The 18,949-nt window shown below is 39.6% G+C and overlaps 1 protein-coding gene across 1 annotated transcript in view; it reads right to left on the bottom strand.

Moving 5' to 3' along the window:
* ntn1b (netrin 1b) overlaps positions 1–17,330 on the bottom strand; it is a 45,632-nt gene extending 28,302 nt beyond the window's left edge. Inside the window, exon 1 of the mRNA XM_083567123.1 lies at positions 15,682–17,330. Coding sequence (XP_083423249.1) covers positions 15,682–16,849 — 1,168 coding nt within the window. The 5' untranslated portion in view covers positions 16,850–17,330. The remainder of the gene's footprint in view (positions 1–15,681) is intronic.
* Positions 17,331–18,949: the final 1,619 nt, after the last annotated feature.

Genomic DNA, 18,949 nt, shown 5'->3' with positions numbered 1-18,949 from the left:
CCAGTCAGTTCTACTGATAACAAAATGTCACATTTTTGAGGACGCATGACCATTCCCATTCCACTTTTAGTCCCATTTTGCTGTAATAATAACCTCCACTCTTCTGGGAATATGTTTCACTAGATTTTGGAGTGTGCTTATGGAGATCTTTGCTTATTCAGCCACAAAGGCATTAGTAAAGTCAGGTACTATTGAAAAACGAGAAGGCCTATGATTCAGACTACATTCTAATTCACCATAAAGGTATTTATTAAGGTTGTGGTCAGAGCTCTATAGCAATCCACACAATATCTTTCACTACAACATATCTATACCGAATATTCATGAAGATTCTTTTGTGCACAGGGGCATTGCACCTGTGGAACTGGTTTGAGTCTCTAAACTTGGTGAATGGAAACTTTAATGCCACCCCAATCAAAAACATCCTATACAATTGTGTGCCTCACAGTTTGTTTGGTAAATTTTGGGGAAGAACCACCAATCATATGGCTGAAAATGTCAGGTGTCCCAATAATTTTATTTAACTAGTCTATGAGGTTTTAAGTTATTTGTCAATGGTGGGTTTTTATTTCCCTCTATTTTCTCTACCAAAAAAAATAAAAAAATCACAGAGCTTTTGGCTATGCCTCACAAACTCCTATCAACTCTACAAGCAAAGCATGTGATTGAATTATATACTGGCTCGGATGCAACTCACTCAGACAAAAGTGTCTGACAAATTAATGTAAATATTTATCACTGTATCTGGGTCTTGTTACTCCTACAGGTGTTCTCCGGTTCAGCCACAGACAGACAAAAGTCTCTCTCCAAACGGTTGGGCAAAAAAAAGGCATTCCTTCGAAATAGCTGTTTATCCCAGATCAATTAACCTCTCATTGCCTGTAATTGCAGTTGGCCCATTATGGTCATACGGTGAGTGCCAAGTTAAACAGAACGCTCATCTTCTTGACACACTGTGATGTGCGAGACTGACATTTCAATTCTCGCTGGATTAACACATGTGTCAGAAACACTCTCACATCCTGGAGCACACTTTCACTCTGTTGCAATGCTTAATCGCATCGCAATTTCGAAATCTGTTTGCTTTTATTGTTTTTTTTTTTTTTTTTTTTTTAAGCTACATCGTTGTGCTTACTGTAAGCAGTTTTAGTGCCACAAATCTCCTTTCTTATTAAGAGTTTGGTTATGGGGGGGGGGGGGGGGGGGGGTTTGTCTAAGGCTCTGCTATGTCTGGTTCAGCTGGCAGGTGAGATCTTGTCTAACCCTGTCTGAGTGTCCCTGTCTGGGGGTACATCGCTGAATTTCCCTGCATGAATAAGAATATGGAAAAAAAAAAAGTGCACAAGGCTGTCAACAGGTTTTGTATCAGTATCCTGAGTAAAAGAAACACCGGCATGCAGATCAGTTAGGCTAATAAACCAGTACGACTGAAATCTAACAAAGAAAAGGTGAATGCAAAACTTTATTTGAAACATTTGTTCTGAAGCCCACGCAAAGCACTTGTATGACTTGCATAATACAACTCGAGAGTGCCATGTGGGTGATGCATCTACTTCAATTCTGAGAGCATGCATTAAATCATCAAACACTCCTTGGTACTTTGGAATGCACATAGGCAAGTCAACAATGATTACATTTTAGATAGCAAGTGATGAGATGCAAACTTGTACAGTCTGGTTATAGTTGGGTTTTTAATAGAGAGATTTACCAGCAATCCTAAGCAAGAACAGAGTGAATATAATAGAGTGAAATAATAATCATAATAAATAAGAATATTTAAGATTGTAACATGGGTGAATATTCTTGTCCTCTTATTTAACACATTTCAAAAGCAGTCGTTTTTGAGCTGCAGCTTCTTTAGCAGCGGGAATTGCAACAACAGCTTGGGCAGGGTGACATCAACACAATTAATTTTATTTACAGCATTCTGGAATGCTTTTGATGGCAATTGTAAAAAGAAACATATTGGTTAGCTGGAAGCAGACTGATTCATTTGATTTTTTTGTATTGTTTTGTTTCATGGACATGCATTTGGCACACAATGACTTTGGCGTTTTATGAAACAATTAAAGATGAAGGAAATGTGGTAGTGATAGATTGCTTTCAGTCTTAGAAAGGATGATCGCGATTAAGTAATACGATTGGAAAACAGAGGGATCACACTAAAAGCAAAGATTTTTTTTGTATTGCCGTAGCTTGTTGATTGATGTGAGTATTCTTCGAACTGGATCACAAGGAAATGTTGATGAAATGTCTCATTGGAATTTAATTAAACTGCTGTATTTTACAGTGTGTGGCTCAGACTAAATCACTCATTACTCTACTTGGGGATAGCAACATTTTTATTCAACCCTGCCAGTGTTCATGCTCTGTTTCAGCTTGCTGTGAAAAATCCCTAAAGGTGACAGGGATGAGAGCAAAGCTGTGAATCTCTTTAGTACAGCTAACGCAAGGTATTTCTTTTTCCTATTGCCTTCAGGGGATATACTGCAATAGCATTGCCTTCAAAGGTTAAATCATCAATCCCTAATCTGACTTCGAGCTCCTTTTAATACCAGTCCAGCACAAACCAGAGTGCATTTTGTGCTGGGAGACAGGATTAAAGATTAAAAGATAAGGAGGGCTAATGAGCAAGGAAGCACCTCGATCTGAATGTTTTAGCAACAAGAAAATAAAGAGATCTGTTTGGGTTTCAAGTGACAGGAAAACACTTGACAGCAGACAAAGCTTTGTGGCAAAAGTCCTTAAGATGCTGGTTCATGATACTACAACTAGGTCATAATATGTTGAGCTTTGAATTGTTCCTTAAATCCCGCAATGGCACTCGGAGAGGTTTGTTCCCCGCCTGGCCCAGTGTAGCGTGATGTAATGGGGTAGAGGGGCATTGGATTTTATGAGGCACACTCTGTGATCTCTTGCCGACACCAATTAGCTGAGCAATCAGACCTCCCTGCTTTTGTGTGAGTAACCGCTCGTAAACGCCACAGTTGCCTAGAGAAAGTGAGATGCAACGTCTCAACAAATACAATTACTCGGAAAGCAGACTGAGGTTTACTCAAAGACAGGGGTGGGGTGGAGGGAAAACTACCTGGAGAATTTTTTTTCCCCATTTCTTACAAAAATAGGTGTAAAAGTGTCATTCCTGGACATGTACAGGCAAGTAAACCTTCTTATCCCTTTGCTTACGTTTTGCACATGGTTTGGGAGCGGAGGGGGGGGGGGGATTATCTCGGGATCACAGTTGTGTATTCATTGCTCAACATTTCATTAGATACATAAACAGAATTAATCTTTCAAACCCTTGCCTCGGGAAAGTAACACAATGCTGGTGTTAATCACTATAATTTTTCTCTCTGATGAGCTCATCTCGATGTATTTGTGCAGGTTATGGCATTTTATTCTCCACTTGTTTAGTCTTACCTCAAGAATTAACTGTGAACCAAGAAGGAAAAACCTGACTGGGTTGCATTTTTAAGGGAGCATGAACAAAAGTAGTGCGCCTGGAAACCCATCATCGTTAAGTTTTCTGAGGTAATGGTAGGTTTAATACCACTACTCACTACTTCATTTGTCATGCCATTTAAGTTTTGAGAATGGCCCAAAGAGACAGTTTAATGCCTCATTGAGTTCAGAGTTCGTGATAGTTTCTGCAGCTTCTCCAAACGTGTTGTAGTTGTTTCCTTTTAACTTCTATTACACTTTTTATTTTCGTATAATGAGTTTACTCTGTTGTATGGTGATATGGACAAGGATATAAATATCTAAAAGCAATCCTAAGCAATAACTAAGGCCAATATGGGATGGTGATGGTGGCTATAAATTTTCCAATTAAGCTTTCTGCCTGAGTTCCTTCGGGGGGATTACCAAAAATAAACAAATGTGGTTGTGGGCCATAAAGACCTACCATTACATTTTCTGTTGTTTTAAAGAAAAAAAAAATCTAACTTGTTACCCAGCCCTATGTGTATCATGCCTTTTCAGGCTCTAGAAATACTTACTGTAATTGTTTTTGTAATTACAGAGAGGTTTCAAATTTTTTTTAAATATAGAAAACTTTACCTCTAGAACAGGATTCTTCAGAATGCTCTTCTGGTAAAACCATTACAATTCTATGAAGTGCTTCCCCATTCAAAGAAGGTTCTGACTAAAATCTTCTTAGAGTTCAATTTACGGATTTTTCTTGAGGAACCCTTCTTTCTACTTGTTTTGAATTCCTCGTACATTTTTCAGTTCATGAAACATTTCCAGCATTTTTTGGCATGGGAATTTAAAAGCTAAGATACAAAATCGCCGAGCTTGGCTCTCTTAAAATTCCTTTGAAGTTGATGTAGCCGGTCATTAAACCCTTCTGACCCTTAGAGCAAATGACCAAGGTAATAGCAGAAATATATGGTCACATCTGCGCATATTATTTAAATAACCTAAGATATTTCCTTTAATTCAGATGCTGTGAAATTTGGCATGAATGGACAGGTCATAAATAATATCTGGACCTGAGGAGGGGTGCAGGGGCACAGCGTAGGCTCTTCCTTTCCCAGCCTGCATTCCTGTTTCTCTCCAGCCCGGAATAAATCAGCCTTTTGACAGGCCAGTCTGCAGATGTGTGGCCTATCAGCTCCATTTGTCTACAACCAGACTACATAATGTTTAGAGCTCAGCACTCCAATGATCTGTAAATAGGAATTTCTCTCTGTTTCGACTACGCCATAAGTGACGCATTATAGAGGTATACTGGGGGCTAGGGGACATGGCAGTGGACTGACTCTGTCTCTGCTGCAGGTGTCATCAGCCCATGACACCTACAGCCTTGTTCCCTCACTCTAGAGCAGATTTACAACCCCTGAAGGGCAGTAAGAAGCCTCATTGATGCTGCTTTATTGGAACGTGACCTTTGCAGCTGGGGAGGACTTCTTTGGTAAAGTTTACTAGGCATGAAGTTGACTTGGGTGGTTGGATGGGCTGGTGTGGTACAGAGGGCCTTATATGCTTCAACTACACTTTGAAATGAAGTGTGAGGCTCTTCTGCATATTCGAAGCTAGTGGAAATTCAGAGGTTAAACTGAGCCATTTGCTTTTACTGGCACAGTTAAGCTAGAGGCAATTCAATTAAGAATCACATTGGACCTGTAAGGGCTAGAGGAGAGAGCCAGGGTGACGTTCCACAGAGTTATTTTCCTGGGCCAGTGTGTTAATTTTGCACTTCATTTTGGCTTGTGAGTTACCTCTGGTTAAGTCTTGTTCTGAATAAGACTAATCCGAAACTAAATTGTATTGTCATGTTATTTCTTCCAAATAACATTTTCTTGTTCTAGCTCTGGAGTAACGGAACTTTTAACCTTACATGTATGCATTCCATTTTATATCTTGTCACTTTGTGTATATACTGAAAGCTAAAGTTTGGAAAAAAAGACCAAATGTTGTTTTTCCAGCCTTTACCTGTTCAGAACCAGGGGCCCATTCTAGCCTTTAAATTCCTGTTCTTGGCTAAAAGGATTGAAACATGATGCAATCTATTGCTGTTGTAGTTTTACTATTTTGTGCATTCTGAGATGCCTTTTCGCTCACCATGGTCATAAAGAATGATTATTTGAGTTAACATTGCCTTTCAGACAGCTCAGCTCTTTTCTAGTCTGGCCCTTATCCTCTGTACTATCAACAAAGCTTTGCCACCCACAGAACTGCCATACAGGGGAAACGTTAGATGTGAACAGTAACTAAAGCTCTTGAACTGTTATCTGCATGACTTTATGCATTGTGCTGCTCACTCATGATTGGCTGAATAGATAATTGCATGATTGAGTGAAGCTTTAATAGAAACTTTCAGAAAATCTAGAAGGAAAGTTCTGAAATTTTTTAGCATCAGAAAAAAAAGGAAACAGTTTTTCTAGAGTACCTGTAGTTTTTAAGGATCTGCAGCATGTCCACAAAACTAACAGTGAGCAAACACTTAGCCTGGCTGGAGGTGTTTTGCTGATGCTCGGCATGGAGTAGTAACAGTGGGCTAAGTTCCAGCATCTCCCTGCTGATGTGCCACACGCTCCGGCTGCAGTCTAGCCCACAGCGGACGGGGAGTGCAACAGGAAGCGGCCGAGCTGTAAATTACTAACACTAGGTGACCATCCATCCTCAGTGTGGCATCTTTATTGTACTTTTTTCACCAAGCTTGTCACAAGAATGCCATATATAATCGAGTAAAATCCCTCCTCGTGATATAAATCTTTTTTGCGACAGGAATAAGAGGAGCAAGTTTCCTCTGAAGTTTCAAAGGTAATGTAAGTCATTTTTATGGCAAATTAAAAAAAATGACTAATTGACAGATGAAAGTGTGTGTGAATGAAAATGTGCTCATTGAATTGTATATAGAAAGCAAGGGGCTCTATTGTATCCCGATTGTATATTTCTTTTTTTCCATACCTCCCACAACAGTCTTAAACAACCTTGTAGCTAGGTGGCTTTCAGCAACTGGGCAGGACAGGAAGAGGGTGAGAACTTCCTGTGGCAGGCCAAAACTGATTTGTATCTGAAAACAGCCTAAAACTAACTACTACCTTAGCCATTGAGGACAAACAAGAAATGAGCCTTTAATAACACTTCCATGAGTCTTACACATTTGACTTAATACATTTTTTTTCTTAAACAATTCTGATGGTTGTTCTGGTCTTTTGTATTTCACTTACCAGCATATACAATAGAATTGCAATGTGTTCTTTAATAGTTAAGGTTTATTTGCTTCATAGGTTTTATTTAGTCCTCTTTAATAGATAAGCACTCATGGGTGGTCCACTATGAAATAAACAAAAAGTAAACTAAAAAGTAAACTTTTGTGAACTAACTTGCACTTTTAAAGCAATTTATTCATGTTAATGGAATCATTATTTAATACAAACAAGTGTGTTTGATTAAACTTTTTTGATTGTGCCATATAATGCATTTCTGAGATCTGTGATTTACTGATTGTTTTTCTTATTTCTTAAACCCAAACAGGAAGGTCATGCCATGTCTTTCAATGTGGTCTTGAAAATTACCCTATTCTGACATTAGTGTGGGAAACACACACTAAAAGTCAAAACCTGTGTTGGGTTTGTCACCCATGTGCTAATGTACAAATTCAAAAGCATAATCTAAATAATTTAAGCTCACATTCCATCACATTTGGTAAACATATACATGACAAAAGAGAATTAAACACACTATGTTAAAAAATCTAAGGTTACACTGGCAAATTTCAATCTTAAATGGTTCAATGGTTTTAATGAAACTGTGTCCACTTTAGCCTGATTTAAATTTTTAGATGGGAAGTAGAACCTGATGAGGTCTTTTGCTATTGTAGCTCATCAACCACAAAGTTCTGATTGTGTGTTCTGAGATAATATGCTGGTATTGAGTAAATATTTGAGTTACTATAGCCACCGTTTTCTACTGAGACCAACCTGCATATCAACAACAGATTTTTCGCTCCATAACTGGATTTTTGTTTGTTTTTGCACCATTGTGTAAACTTTTATGCATGAACATCCTAAAAGACCAGTAGTTCCTGAAATATTTCCATGCCATGGTCAAGGTCTCTGAGATCACATTTTTCTTGTGTGCATCATTTAACTGAATCTCTTGACCTATATCTGCATTATTTTATCCTGCCGCCACACAATTAGTTGATTTGATATGTCTATGAATATGCAAGCATGCAGATATACTAATACAATAGACATTGATTTTTATTACGAGATGAGCAAAGTTCAGGACTAAGAAATCCTAGTAGCCCGGCTGATGACATGATGTGTCTAGACTTTGTTAGTAAGCCAGGATTAATGTCTTACACAAGCACACACGCAGACACACACACACACACACACACACACACACACACACACACACACACACACACACACACTATAAGTGTCAATTTTTTTCCAGACACACTGCCTTCAAGAGATGAATGATTCCCCTGCCACTGCCTCCTCTCTAAAACAGACACAGGCAGTGATATTTACTAGTCTTCTGGGGACGAGGTTAAGTTCTCTCTCACTCTTTCCAAATCAAATCCATTAGGTGGTTCTGGTCTTTCTGTTAGATTAATTAGTTACCAGATACTGATTGAATTCTTCAGTGAAGCAATGAAAATGAAAATGAAACGCAATGAAAATCATGCCAGTAGATCAGGGAATAACGTCTAAATCAACATTAGCTGCTTGTTTGTTTGATTTTAGGATATACATTTTTAATTAATCTTAGATTAAGCACTGATCAGTCAGATCCAAAACCAATCCTGGGAACACTGGGCATGCAGAAACACACCTTGGATGAAAATCCAGTTTATCACATATGTACTCTAACACACCTAGGAGTAATTTAGTGTAACCAGAAAGTGAGGTGAGTTAATGCACTATGAAGGAACAGAAAATGATCCTAAGTGCACAATGTATGAATGAAAGGTAAAAGCAATGCCAACACATTACAAATCAGCCTTCACTTGTGAATGTCTCTTTGACACATGTAATTTGGTCTATTATTTACTGATAATATTGTGTAACATGAATAACATTAGGGTAAATTATTGTGATGCCTTTAATGTAAAAATGAATTAATTTAAATACTAGCACATTCCCTTCATTATGGAATAATTGTATTTGCAGGTGTGAGTGCATATAAAATAAAGAAGGAAGACAACAGGAGGAGAAAGAAAACAGTTGTTTTTTTATTGTTCGAAAAAATCAAGCCAAGCACATAAACCCATATGTTGAAAATTTTTTTTTTACTATTTTTCTACTTGTAGTAAAATTAATAGTAAATGGGTCATTTTGATCTATCTATCTATCTATCTATCTATCTATCTATCTATCTATCTATCTATCTATCTATCTATCTATCTATCTATCTATCTATCTATCTATCTATCTATCTATCTATCTATCTATCTATCTATCTATCTATCTATCTATCTATCTATCTATCTATCTATCTATCTATCTGGAAGCTCGCAACCTTAATCATCCAAGGAAATCTTAAAGATCCATTTTTTTAAACCATGGATATACAAGCTGAAATACCCTTTGACCAAATGTTTCCACCTAAAAGAAAAATTCCGATATGGGACAGGATTTACATTCTATGATGCGTGGAAGAGTCACTGTCTCTTAATCATCTCCTCCACAGCCAGTAAAACTGTCAGTAAATAGAGATGTGCAGGAACACCCACTGGACTCACGGCTCATGCTTCACTGATCTCCCACCATCAGTTTGGCGCACGCACAGTTGGTGCAGTTTTCTGCGCTGAACAACAGGAATGAAAAAATTCTCAAGATGATAACATCTACTGTCTTTCACTATACTCTAGTGAGAGACAAATCTCAAACCCCTAATTTATCCACTGTTTGAAAACTGTGTGTGGGCAGTGTTCAGTCCTGGCGATTTTTTCTGGCAACTTGTGTTCAATACATACGTCACTATTAATAATAATAATAATAATAATAATAATAATAATAATAATAATAATAATAATAATAATAATAATAATAATAATAAAAACCCAAAGGTGTCAATGACAAAATGATGCAATATAAAACAAGAGATGTTTAAAGTCTAAAATAAAAACAGATAATTGAGTTTTCTATTAGTTGCATGTATGCTGCCTTTGTGTGCCTTTGTAGATAGATGACACATTACCTATTGAACAAGCTTTTATATTTTAATAGATTTAGGCAATGCTAGCTAAAAGAGTGGCTTGCTAATCACAACCTTTCTAAACACTACTGACTAAAAAGGGTTCATTTTGACAACTTCATATTGATAAATTCATCCGTGCTCGATATAGCAAGTGTGGCTCACCGGACCACTGCATGCGAGATGAACATAGAAGTGGTGTATAAACTGTCCTCCCATCCCTGCCCACCCCCACTAATAAACAAATTTATAGAGTAAGAAAAGAGCAGCATGAAGTGTCCCAATATGATCAAATCAATAGGTTTATAAATTAACGTATATCTGTCAAAAGGTACCAATTTTAGTGACTGGTCAGTGATTGAACATCAGCTGATGTATGTGGCTGTGCTTTGCCCCATCTGCCCCTCATTTATCCGCAATCATTTAAATGGCATTTCACAGTTTATAGAGTGAATTCGCTGCATATAGCTCTGCCTTTCGAATTCCTCATGGTTCTCTAGTGCTGTTCTAAAAAAGTTAGAATAAGACTTTTAAATACTTTATGCTTGAATTTTGATTAATGTTCGGATTTTGTGCCCATCTGTTTCCTTATTTCGAACTGTCACAAGGCCCTAAAGCAAACGTTTACTGTATTCAAGGCTCTGAAACGATGCCATTAATCTAAAAACATTTTTTTTTTGGGTGTGTATATATATATATATATACTTTGTACATATGCTGTGTATAGATGTGTGTGTATATTGTCTCTGGCAAAAGAGGTTGGGAACATAGCAGGAGACCCAGCAAGAGGTCCGTGGTGTTGAGGAGAGTGATGAAGTGTGTACTATGCGTGTGCGCTCAAACTTCTGTGTGATTATGCGTGTGCGTGCACAAAATATGTCAGCTCACTTAACCATTAATCATTTCCCAACCTTCCTTTTGCACTAGCAAGCACCCAAACCCACACGCACACAGGGTGGTCCTATAGACAGCCATACGACTGTCACTATCACACACACACACATATACACACACACTGACACATACAGAGAAACAGCACCAGATACAGTACATAAATGTCTAAGCACAGAAGTGAGCATGAATCATCTCTTTCGTTTTACTATCTACTCTCGTAAACCTACTTACCGCAAACCCTAATTTTTTTTCACCTTTTTTTTCTGTTCATGTTCCGGTTGTCTTGTGAGCCCAATGGAAATGTGTCACTCCACTTCATTAGACTAAAAGTGTTTGAAATACTAGTTACTAGTTAAATATATTTGTTTTTTCTTTAAGGTAGAACATTAAAGTATACTATTGACAGGAAACTTGTTTTTTTTTTAGAAACATTTTAATTCAACTGCAAAGACATCTGACGGGTTTTGCCAGCCCAACACACATTCATGACTGGCTGCCATAACGTACGTTATTTAATCTGTTGTCAAAATCAGACCAAAGGTGTGCCACACTCATCTCTTTTGTGCTGGTATGATATGAATTCATATGTGCAAAAACAAAAACATAAACTGCTTATCAAAACTGACATCTGATAAAGAACAAGCAAAACTTTTTCACCAGAAGAATCTGTTCAGTGCAGGACTCCGTGACCAGCCAGATAAAGTTTCTGAATCATACAGCAGGCTGACACCCAATACAAAATATATACTTATCACAAAGTATTAGACAACTAAGTAACTTCAAACAGAACAGTGTAAAACTCTGGAGTGTATATCACTCTAGTAGAACGTAAGCCATCCCTCCTGACCACACTTAAAAAGCGGGATTGCTCTTCAAGACGCAGCAAAGCCGTTTGGCTTGTATGTCGTGTCTGTGTTGAATTATGAGCTCAGCAAAACAAAATCGCAAAAACACGCAGCTCTTTGCCCAGAGGACTCTCAGTTCCACCTGGGTTTAGATTTGGAAATCCCGAAATACATCTCTTTTGCATTTTTTTCCCCTTCCTTATATTTTCCCTTTGTGTTCTCTGGCTCAGGGCTTAGTGATGGTAAACAGCAACTTCTAAAACAATATTATGGGGAGGCAGAATCCTAAAACAAAGCCTGTGGTTAGCTTAGAAATCCAGTGCCCAACTTGCAACAAAATAAAAATACAGAGAAAAGTCTGTGCTGAAAACCATGTAGCTGTCTTGTATATTTAAGTGTCAGTTTGCAGTATTATAGCTGTCTCAGCCATTCAAGCTCTCAGTACCCCAAACACAGAGTACATGTTTTCTCCCTTAGCCTGCTTATGTGCTCATGTTTGCCAGTGGCTCACTCGCCCCGAACCCCTGTGCCAGGAAGTCAGTGAGCAGTCTTTGCTGGCAGTGAAGGCCTGATGGGGTATTAGTAGGTGTCTGAATTTCCATGTGGCCAAGAATCGCTAAATCTGTGTCAGAATTTACTCCCTAAAAAGCTGACCAGAAAGCCACCTGCTTCCGATTAACAACTCTGAGTTTTTGACTCTCACCCGCTTTCTTTCCATCTCTTAGTCTCTCTCTCGTTCCTCATACCTACCCATGTTTGTTTTCATTTTTGTGCAACCCCCCCTTTCATACAGGCCCATTTTCTTTTCATGTCGAGGCAGTGTACAAGGATGGCAGGGAGGCATTTTTATGTCAATTTTTTTAATTTCATTTCCTGTTTTTATGCATTTTTTTTTTTTAACCACGCTGTCGGGCAAAAAAATCCACTTCCATAATCCAGAGCTTTACAATAATGAGCATTCAGTATTGTGAATGCTTCATAAAAAAAAAACAGGCAGCGGCTTTAAAAATAAAGGAGTTGCCATTGTGAACATGCCATAAGAACATCTGTAAATTTAATACTTACTGTCCACATGCAAATACACACTGAAACGCATAAAAGACTTGCACTAAATTTAACTTCTGGCAGTGGCAAGCTGCTATGCTGGAGAGTTTCACGTGGTGATGACCTGATGTCATTTTATTTTTATTTTTTTTTACAAAATTCTTTCAGCCACCTCATGATCCAATATCAACACGATAAAACCCACAGATGCTCCGCAGACCCGCAATTCCCAATGAGCCAATCCAGATTTGGTAGAGACCCCTCGTGTTTGACTTTCTTCAACAAAATACTACAAACTGCAGTTTCTAAAAGCCTGAGAAACTATTAGGTTTTATTCCCTTAAATGCATTCCTTTTTAGTTCTACAGATATCATTTGTGTATGGTTTTCTTTTACCAAACAGTGGGGTACTTCACTTTAACCGCACTCTACACGCAGAACAACTGTGGATTAATGCCAATTAAGAGTTTACACTGGCAAAAACAAAAAGACAAAATCTGAAGGCCACCGTGCCTGGTGTCTATTTTTAGGACTCCACACTGAGCACAATGCTGGTTTGACTGGGAGAAAAGCCAATATGCTACTGATATAATCACAGGCCCTTCAAAACTCCACTGCTTGCTGTGGACATGTTTGTGCACACAGCGGAAGACTTCTGTTCAAGTTGATGCTAACCAACATCCTCTCAAATAAACATGAGGATAAGGATGCTCAAGCCCAGAGTTTACAATTTTTTAAATGAAAGCCTTTTCAGAGAAAAAGTTCAAATAATCTCATGCTTATATAATGACAAATGATTGCTGTTCCCCTCCTCTCTGATCTCATATGTAGACTGGCAGATATAGTCTCTGTATGGGATAAATAATTTTTCCTTGTGCAAGACCAAGGGACAAATTTATCAGGCACAAAGGATCCTGCAGCTCTATTTACCCCGGGGTAGCAAGCTAAGAAAGCATACAGGTTGAGCCAGGCATGTGTGTGATGTGGTTGGCTGATCATCCCTCGTTTTGGCTCTGATAATGTGTATACAGACAGAGTGCTGTTCACTGAATGACCTGTCTCTGGCTCAGGAGCCTACTAACATGTCTATGAGATGGTGAGCTATGCTGGTGGTATTTGCTCTACTGAGTCCTGAGACGATAATATCAACTGTTAGAGGACACAAAGCAGAATCAGAAGATTTCATCATGGACACTAATTAGGGTAGAGTTACAGAGTGGAAAAACTTAACTGGTAATGAAAAGCTAAAAGTGACATTAAACCCACGACAACAACTCATGTTAAAATCAACTGTAGGATAACAAAAATCATAATGGATGTTAACTATGGTCCGAAAAGAATATAGTTTATGTAAGAAAATAAAACGCTACAGTGCAAACTGAATGCCATCTAGACAGCATACTACTGCAGAAACTAATCAACTTCTGATCACATTCACCACTTCAGGAGTGTGTTGGTATAATTAACTATAAAAACACCAAACTACATTTTATTGCTCAAATGGCTGAACATATGCACATTTCTGTGTATGTTTAGTGCAAGATGTATCACTGATAAGTTTACTGTATGTGTCTTAAGAGGTACATTCTATTATTACAAATAGATAAATAAATCGTCCAATATTAAAAATCTACAAATGCAAGGTGATTCAAGTGTCTGGGAATAATCACCAGACTAAATTGATCATGTACTTCTGATGCATAGACTGTGATACATGCATTAGATACTTTGGCCAAACTTTTTTCTATTGACCAATCCACTCTGATGGAGTCCAAAACATTGCGTGCAAAAACCAGGCTGGAATGTTGGTCACCACTCAGTTCTGCAAATAAAGCTGCCCCTATATGCCAGTTTCATGGAAATCTTGCTTTGTTATCCTCACACTCATACCTGTAGCTCTTCCGATGAGAGACATTGACACATCCCTCCAGTGCAGAGCAGGAACCCATTCACTCTTTTATATCTAATCACTGGACTGTAGCAGCAGCCTTCAACCTTCCAGCTGTGTCTTATGCTCTTTCTCTCTTTTTTTTTCTCTATCGCTCTTTCACTCACACACACATACATGCGGTTACAAGATCATTCGTGATAGCAAACCTGATTCCAGATGGCACATGACCAAGATACATTGTTGATTCTAACAGCGACAAGGTAAAGTGGGAAAAGTTCAGAGACTGATGCACAAGAGAACAGATACAGGTCTTGGTCAAATTGTCTCAGGGCTGATTTGCTCCGTACTGTTCTCAGTAATGTAACTTGCCAAATCCTGAGCCTTTTATCAGTGCACAATGGTAGATTAATTAACAGTCGATTGCCTGGAACATGTTATAAATTCGATCAGGAGAATCAGCAAGCCCTCATTAATTCCTCTCCTTCACAGAAATTATCTCAAGACTTATCAGAAAACAGCCTCCTCCCCACTCAGTGTAATTTATTTGGCAGAAAGTAGCAGTTTATTCCCTACATGCCAAAAATGTCAACAAAGCTGATATAATCTCGCCTTGATCTGATAAAGACACCTGCCATGGAACAACATGACACGCATAAGTCCCTGCTAAAACTTCTGTGGTGTTAGGGTTTCCTTCCTCAAGAAACGGCGCAGACTAAACTAACTAGTGTAGCAGCAGCTGACGGTGTCCAATGAAAGAAGTTTTTTTTGCTCACCTTTGTGTCACCCAGTATATAACAATGCAGGCCAACAATAATAGCAGGATAATGACAATATCAAATCTACAAACTCATCAGAGAATACTCATTAAGTTTAGCAATGGTGGCAAATACCATGTGCCACATTGTTAAATTTCTCTCATGGATTATATATTAATAGCATAACCCTATTGCGTAGTTTCAACTGATAATCAAAAATAATTCATTTAGGGAAATCAAATGATTTCTTGCTGTTTTGTTATTTCAAATAGGGCTTGAGGTTCTGTGTGCGCATGTGTGTACAATGCCTTTTATACTGTGTAATCTTAGATACACTATTATTATTTACATTGAGTTTATTTAGGCTGGTTAACACATTTATAGGTGTTGGCAATATAAACGCTGGTTTGTTAGACGTTGTGCCTGAACCGCAATATTCCTTAAAACGGAGGTGAGAATGAAAGCTTTACGCATGTTTGCGCACATTTGTTTGTGCACTTCAGTGCTCCCATCTATTCATATTGTATGATCACTTTTATTATAATTGGGCGTAACATTTTTTAATCCATGATATAAGTGTCAGGTGAACTTACCGACGCACTCGTTGGCTTCTCTGGCTGTTGCGCGCTGCCAGGGCCGGTCATAGTGGAAGGGTTTGCACCTGTCGCACTCCGGTCCCGCGGTGTTGTGTTTGCACTCACACACAAGGTTGCCGTCGCGGTCGCGCACACACTTCGACGCGTGTCCGTTGCACTTGCAGCGGCCCCCCACCTGCAGATCGGACACGGAGTAGAAGTACGAGTCCCGGGCCAGCTCCGAGTCGTCCTCGTTCTCGTCGCCAAACGTGTGCAAGCGGCTGAAAGTCACCTTGATGTCAGTGGCCGTGACCCAGTCCTGCAGCACGGGGGAATTGTCGAAGTCGTGCGCCGACGGTCGTCCGTCCAGAGTGCTGAAGGCGATGAGCCCGCCGGCGAGCGGCTGCATGTCCGTGTGCGAGTCGGTGCAGATGGCCTCCTGCTCGTTCTGCTTGGTGATGGCCGCGCGACTCGGCCGGTTGTACATCTTCTTGCACTGCGTCGAGTAGAACTGGAACGGCGTCCATGTCTTGCCGTAGTCCATCGACTTGTAGATGGCCATGGACTCGGGCCGCGGCGAGCAGAACTGCAGGCTCACGTAGGTCACCTCGAACTTTTTGCCCAGCGAGAGCGTGAGGGTGACGTTCTGCGGGTGCTGCACGTAGCTCTCGGACTGCCAACACGTGAGGTTGTGCGGGTTGTTGAGGTCGGTGAGGTACGCGGCCGGATGCGCCTTCTTCGGGTCGGTCGCATCGCACGTGTGGCAGTCGCGCGTCCGCTCGTCGCCCTTCTCGCTCACCACGCAGTAGCGCGCCGCCGGGCTGCCGCACGTGCTGGACGCGCGCACGTCCTTGCCGAAAGCCGCGTTCACGAAGTCGGGGATGCAGCGGCGCGGGTTGCCGTTCTCGTCGTAGCACGGGTCAGGCGGCGAGGACTGCGCGGCGAACATGCTCATGCCGTAACCGCCACCGCCGCCGCCACCGCCGCCGCCGCGCGCTCCCTCCACCATCACGCACAGCGTCACCAGAGTGCTCCACGCCACGAACAGCCGCAGCATCGTCCCTCGTCCCTCACGAGTTCGCGTTGCCCCGAACGCACCGCCGGTTGCCAAGAAAACCGAGAAGTTTTGCGTCTCCGCGCGCGCTTTCAGACTCCGCACAGATCGACTCCTTGCGCGGGCGCGCATGCAATCAAGAGATGGGAGCAGACTTGTCACTTTGGTGCACGTGTTCTCGACATTAAAAAACACCGAGACGTCTCATTCCAAATCAAAGTCGACGTCTTAATTCTCTATGCCACATGCATTAACTAATGTAAAAAAAATAAAAAATAAAAAATTTGAAAGTGCGCACTATTGCTGTGTCCTATAGCAAGTTTAAAATGAGTCGCGCGAGGAAACAGCTTGAACCGGGCTGAGGATTATGGCCAACGGCTTCAAGAAATTACAGGGTGCGCTCCGTTTTTTCTTTTCACTCTCTTCCTCACTTTCGCCCGGATATGTTGTAATCTTGTACTCTTCCCCCTTAAACCAAACGCCAACTACATGAAAAAGAAAACCTACTATTATTTTTCCTAGGGTAGTTTCTCTCTTCCACGCTCCCCCCCTACTCATTCACACCGCAGTGTCTCTGAGTGTGTGTCTCACTCTCGCTGCTGCCTCTGTGTGAACTGAAATCCACTCATTCAGCTGAGTTTGAGCTCAGAGGAATGGGTTGCACTCCAAAGGGGGCATCCACGGGCAGGTGATTAGTAACCCTCAGCCCAATGATATCCCTAATCCCTGTCCATCGTATGTAGAATTAGATTGTAATTACTAAAATGAGTTTTGTAAACTACATCAGTAACCCCTGTATGTCCACAGAGTGCATCCCTTGAGTAAGCTCCTTTATTTATATACTTACACAAAAAAAGCTCTCTTGGTACTATGATACCATCATGTGGGAAAAGGCACCTATAAAATATTTACATGCTGATAATCAAGTCAAATATGAATTATTTTTCTTGCGAAATTAAAACGTTTACTTTACTATTATGTATATGTCTGAATTAATGTGTGCATGTGTGTGTGTGTGTGTGTGTGTGTGTGTGTGTGTGTGTGTGTGTGTGTGTGTGTGTGCATTGCTTGCAACTTGAATGAAAGTGTAAATGTGTGCACTTTGATCGACTGGCATCCCATCCAGATGTGTACCCAGGAAATTGCACCTTCTGACATCATGTGAATAAAATGTGATAGAATGCGTCACGTCGTGAGGTTCTCACGTCGGAAAAAGAACTCAGACCACAGTGAATGTGAATAATGCAATAAAAAATTCTATCCAGGTGAAAGATATATATTGAAGAAAGGGTATAGCTTGAGGAGACCACCCCAGTTACAGTAAGGTTTGTCTTTTGTACCTTTGTCTATTTTCTCACCTGTGAAGGTAATTATACCTTTACCATTAGAATTCCTCCAAGGTACAGCACTTGTCCTCATGCTCCATTTTTAAACCTGGAGTAATTATTAAAGGGACAATACACTCAGTATTTCCTAGTTAAAACATATAGAGTATAAAAAGATGTATCCAGCCCTGCTGAAATGCAAAGGCACAGCACTTGGTTTCCCTGTAAATTATGGCTTGGTGACTATAATAAGAAAGAACATTATAAGAACTCAGAATAGATTTAGTTATCTATTAAGTATCACAAATTATTATGAAGAATTACAATTATTATTTTATTACCTGTATTACAAGAACCAAATCTAAAAATAACCTTTATTTTAGGACTTGTTATGTAATTGCATTGTGATGCTTATTGATACATTATTACAAGAAAGTAGGAAAAATACATCAGCAATCTGCAGGTAGATTTATGACTATTATAAAAACCAAATATAATATAAGTCTGTGCGATTTAATTTTAAATGGTCTACTTGATGCCTAAATGATCCTTGGCCACCTGTGGTTTAGACTCGTTAAGAACTGCACAAGGAAATACGACAGCGACATCGTGTGGTAAGAGACAGAGCTGACAGAAAATGAAGCACCAGAATCTTGAAATGCTAAACGGCCTAGTCATCATTAATAAGTCAAGAGCTAATGAAATAAATATTTACTATTTAGTTTACCTTATACTATTAAAGTTTAAATGTAATTTTTACTAATGTGAATATCTTTTTAGAACTTATTAACTGAACTGATCTATTTGGTTCATGTGTGAAATTATAACGACTCATAAAAAGAGATTAAACCTAGATGAGACCTTCTTCCACATTTATCTAAAACATAAAAAAAATCTCATTCACTTT

The sequence above is a fragment of the Silurus aristotelis genome (genome assembly GCF_946808225.1).
Source record: "Silurus aristotelis genome assembly, chromosome: 17".
In the NCBI taxonomy this organism is placed as follows: Eukaryota; Metazoa; Chordata; class Actinopteri; order Siluriformes; family Siluridae; genus Silurus; species Silurus aristotelis.
This window is presented reverse-complemented; position numbering and strand designations above follow the sequence as displayed.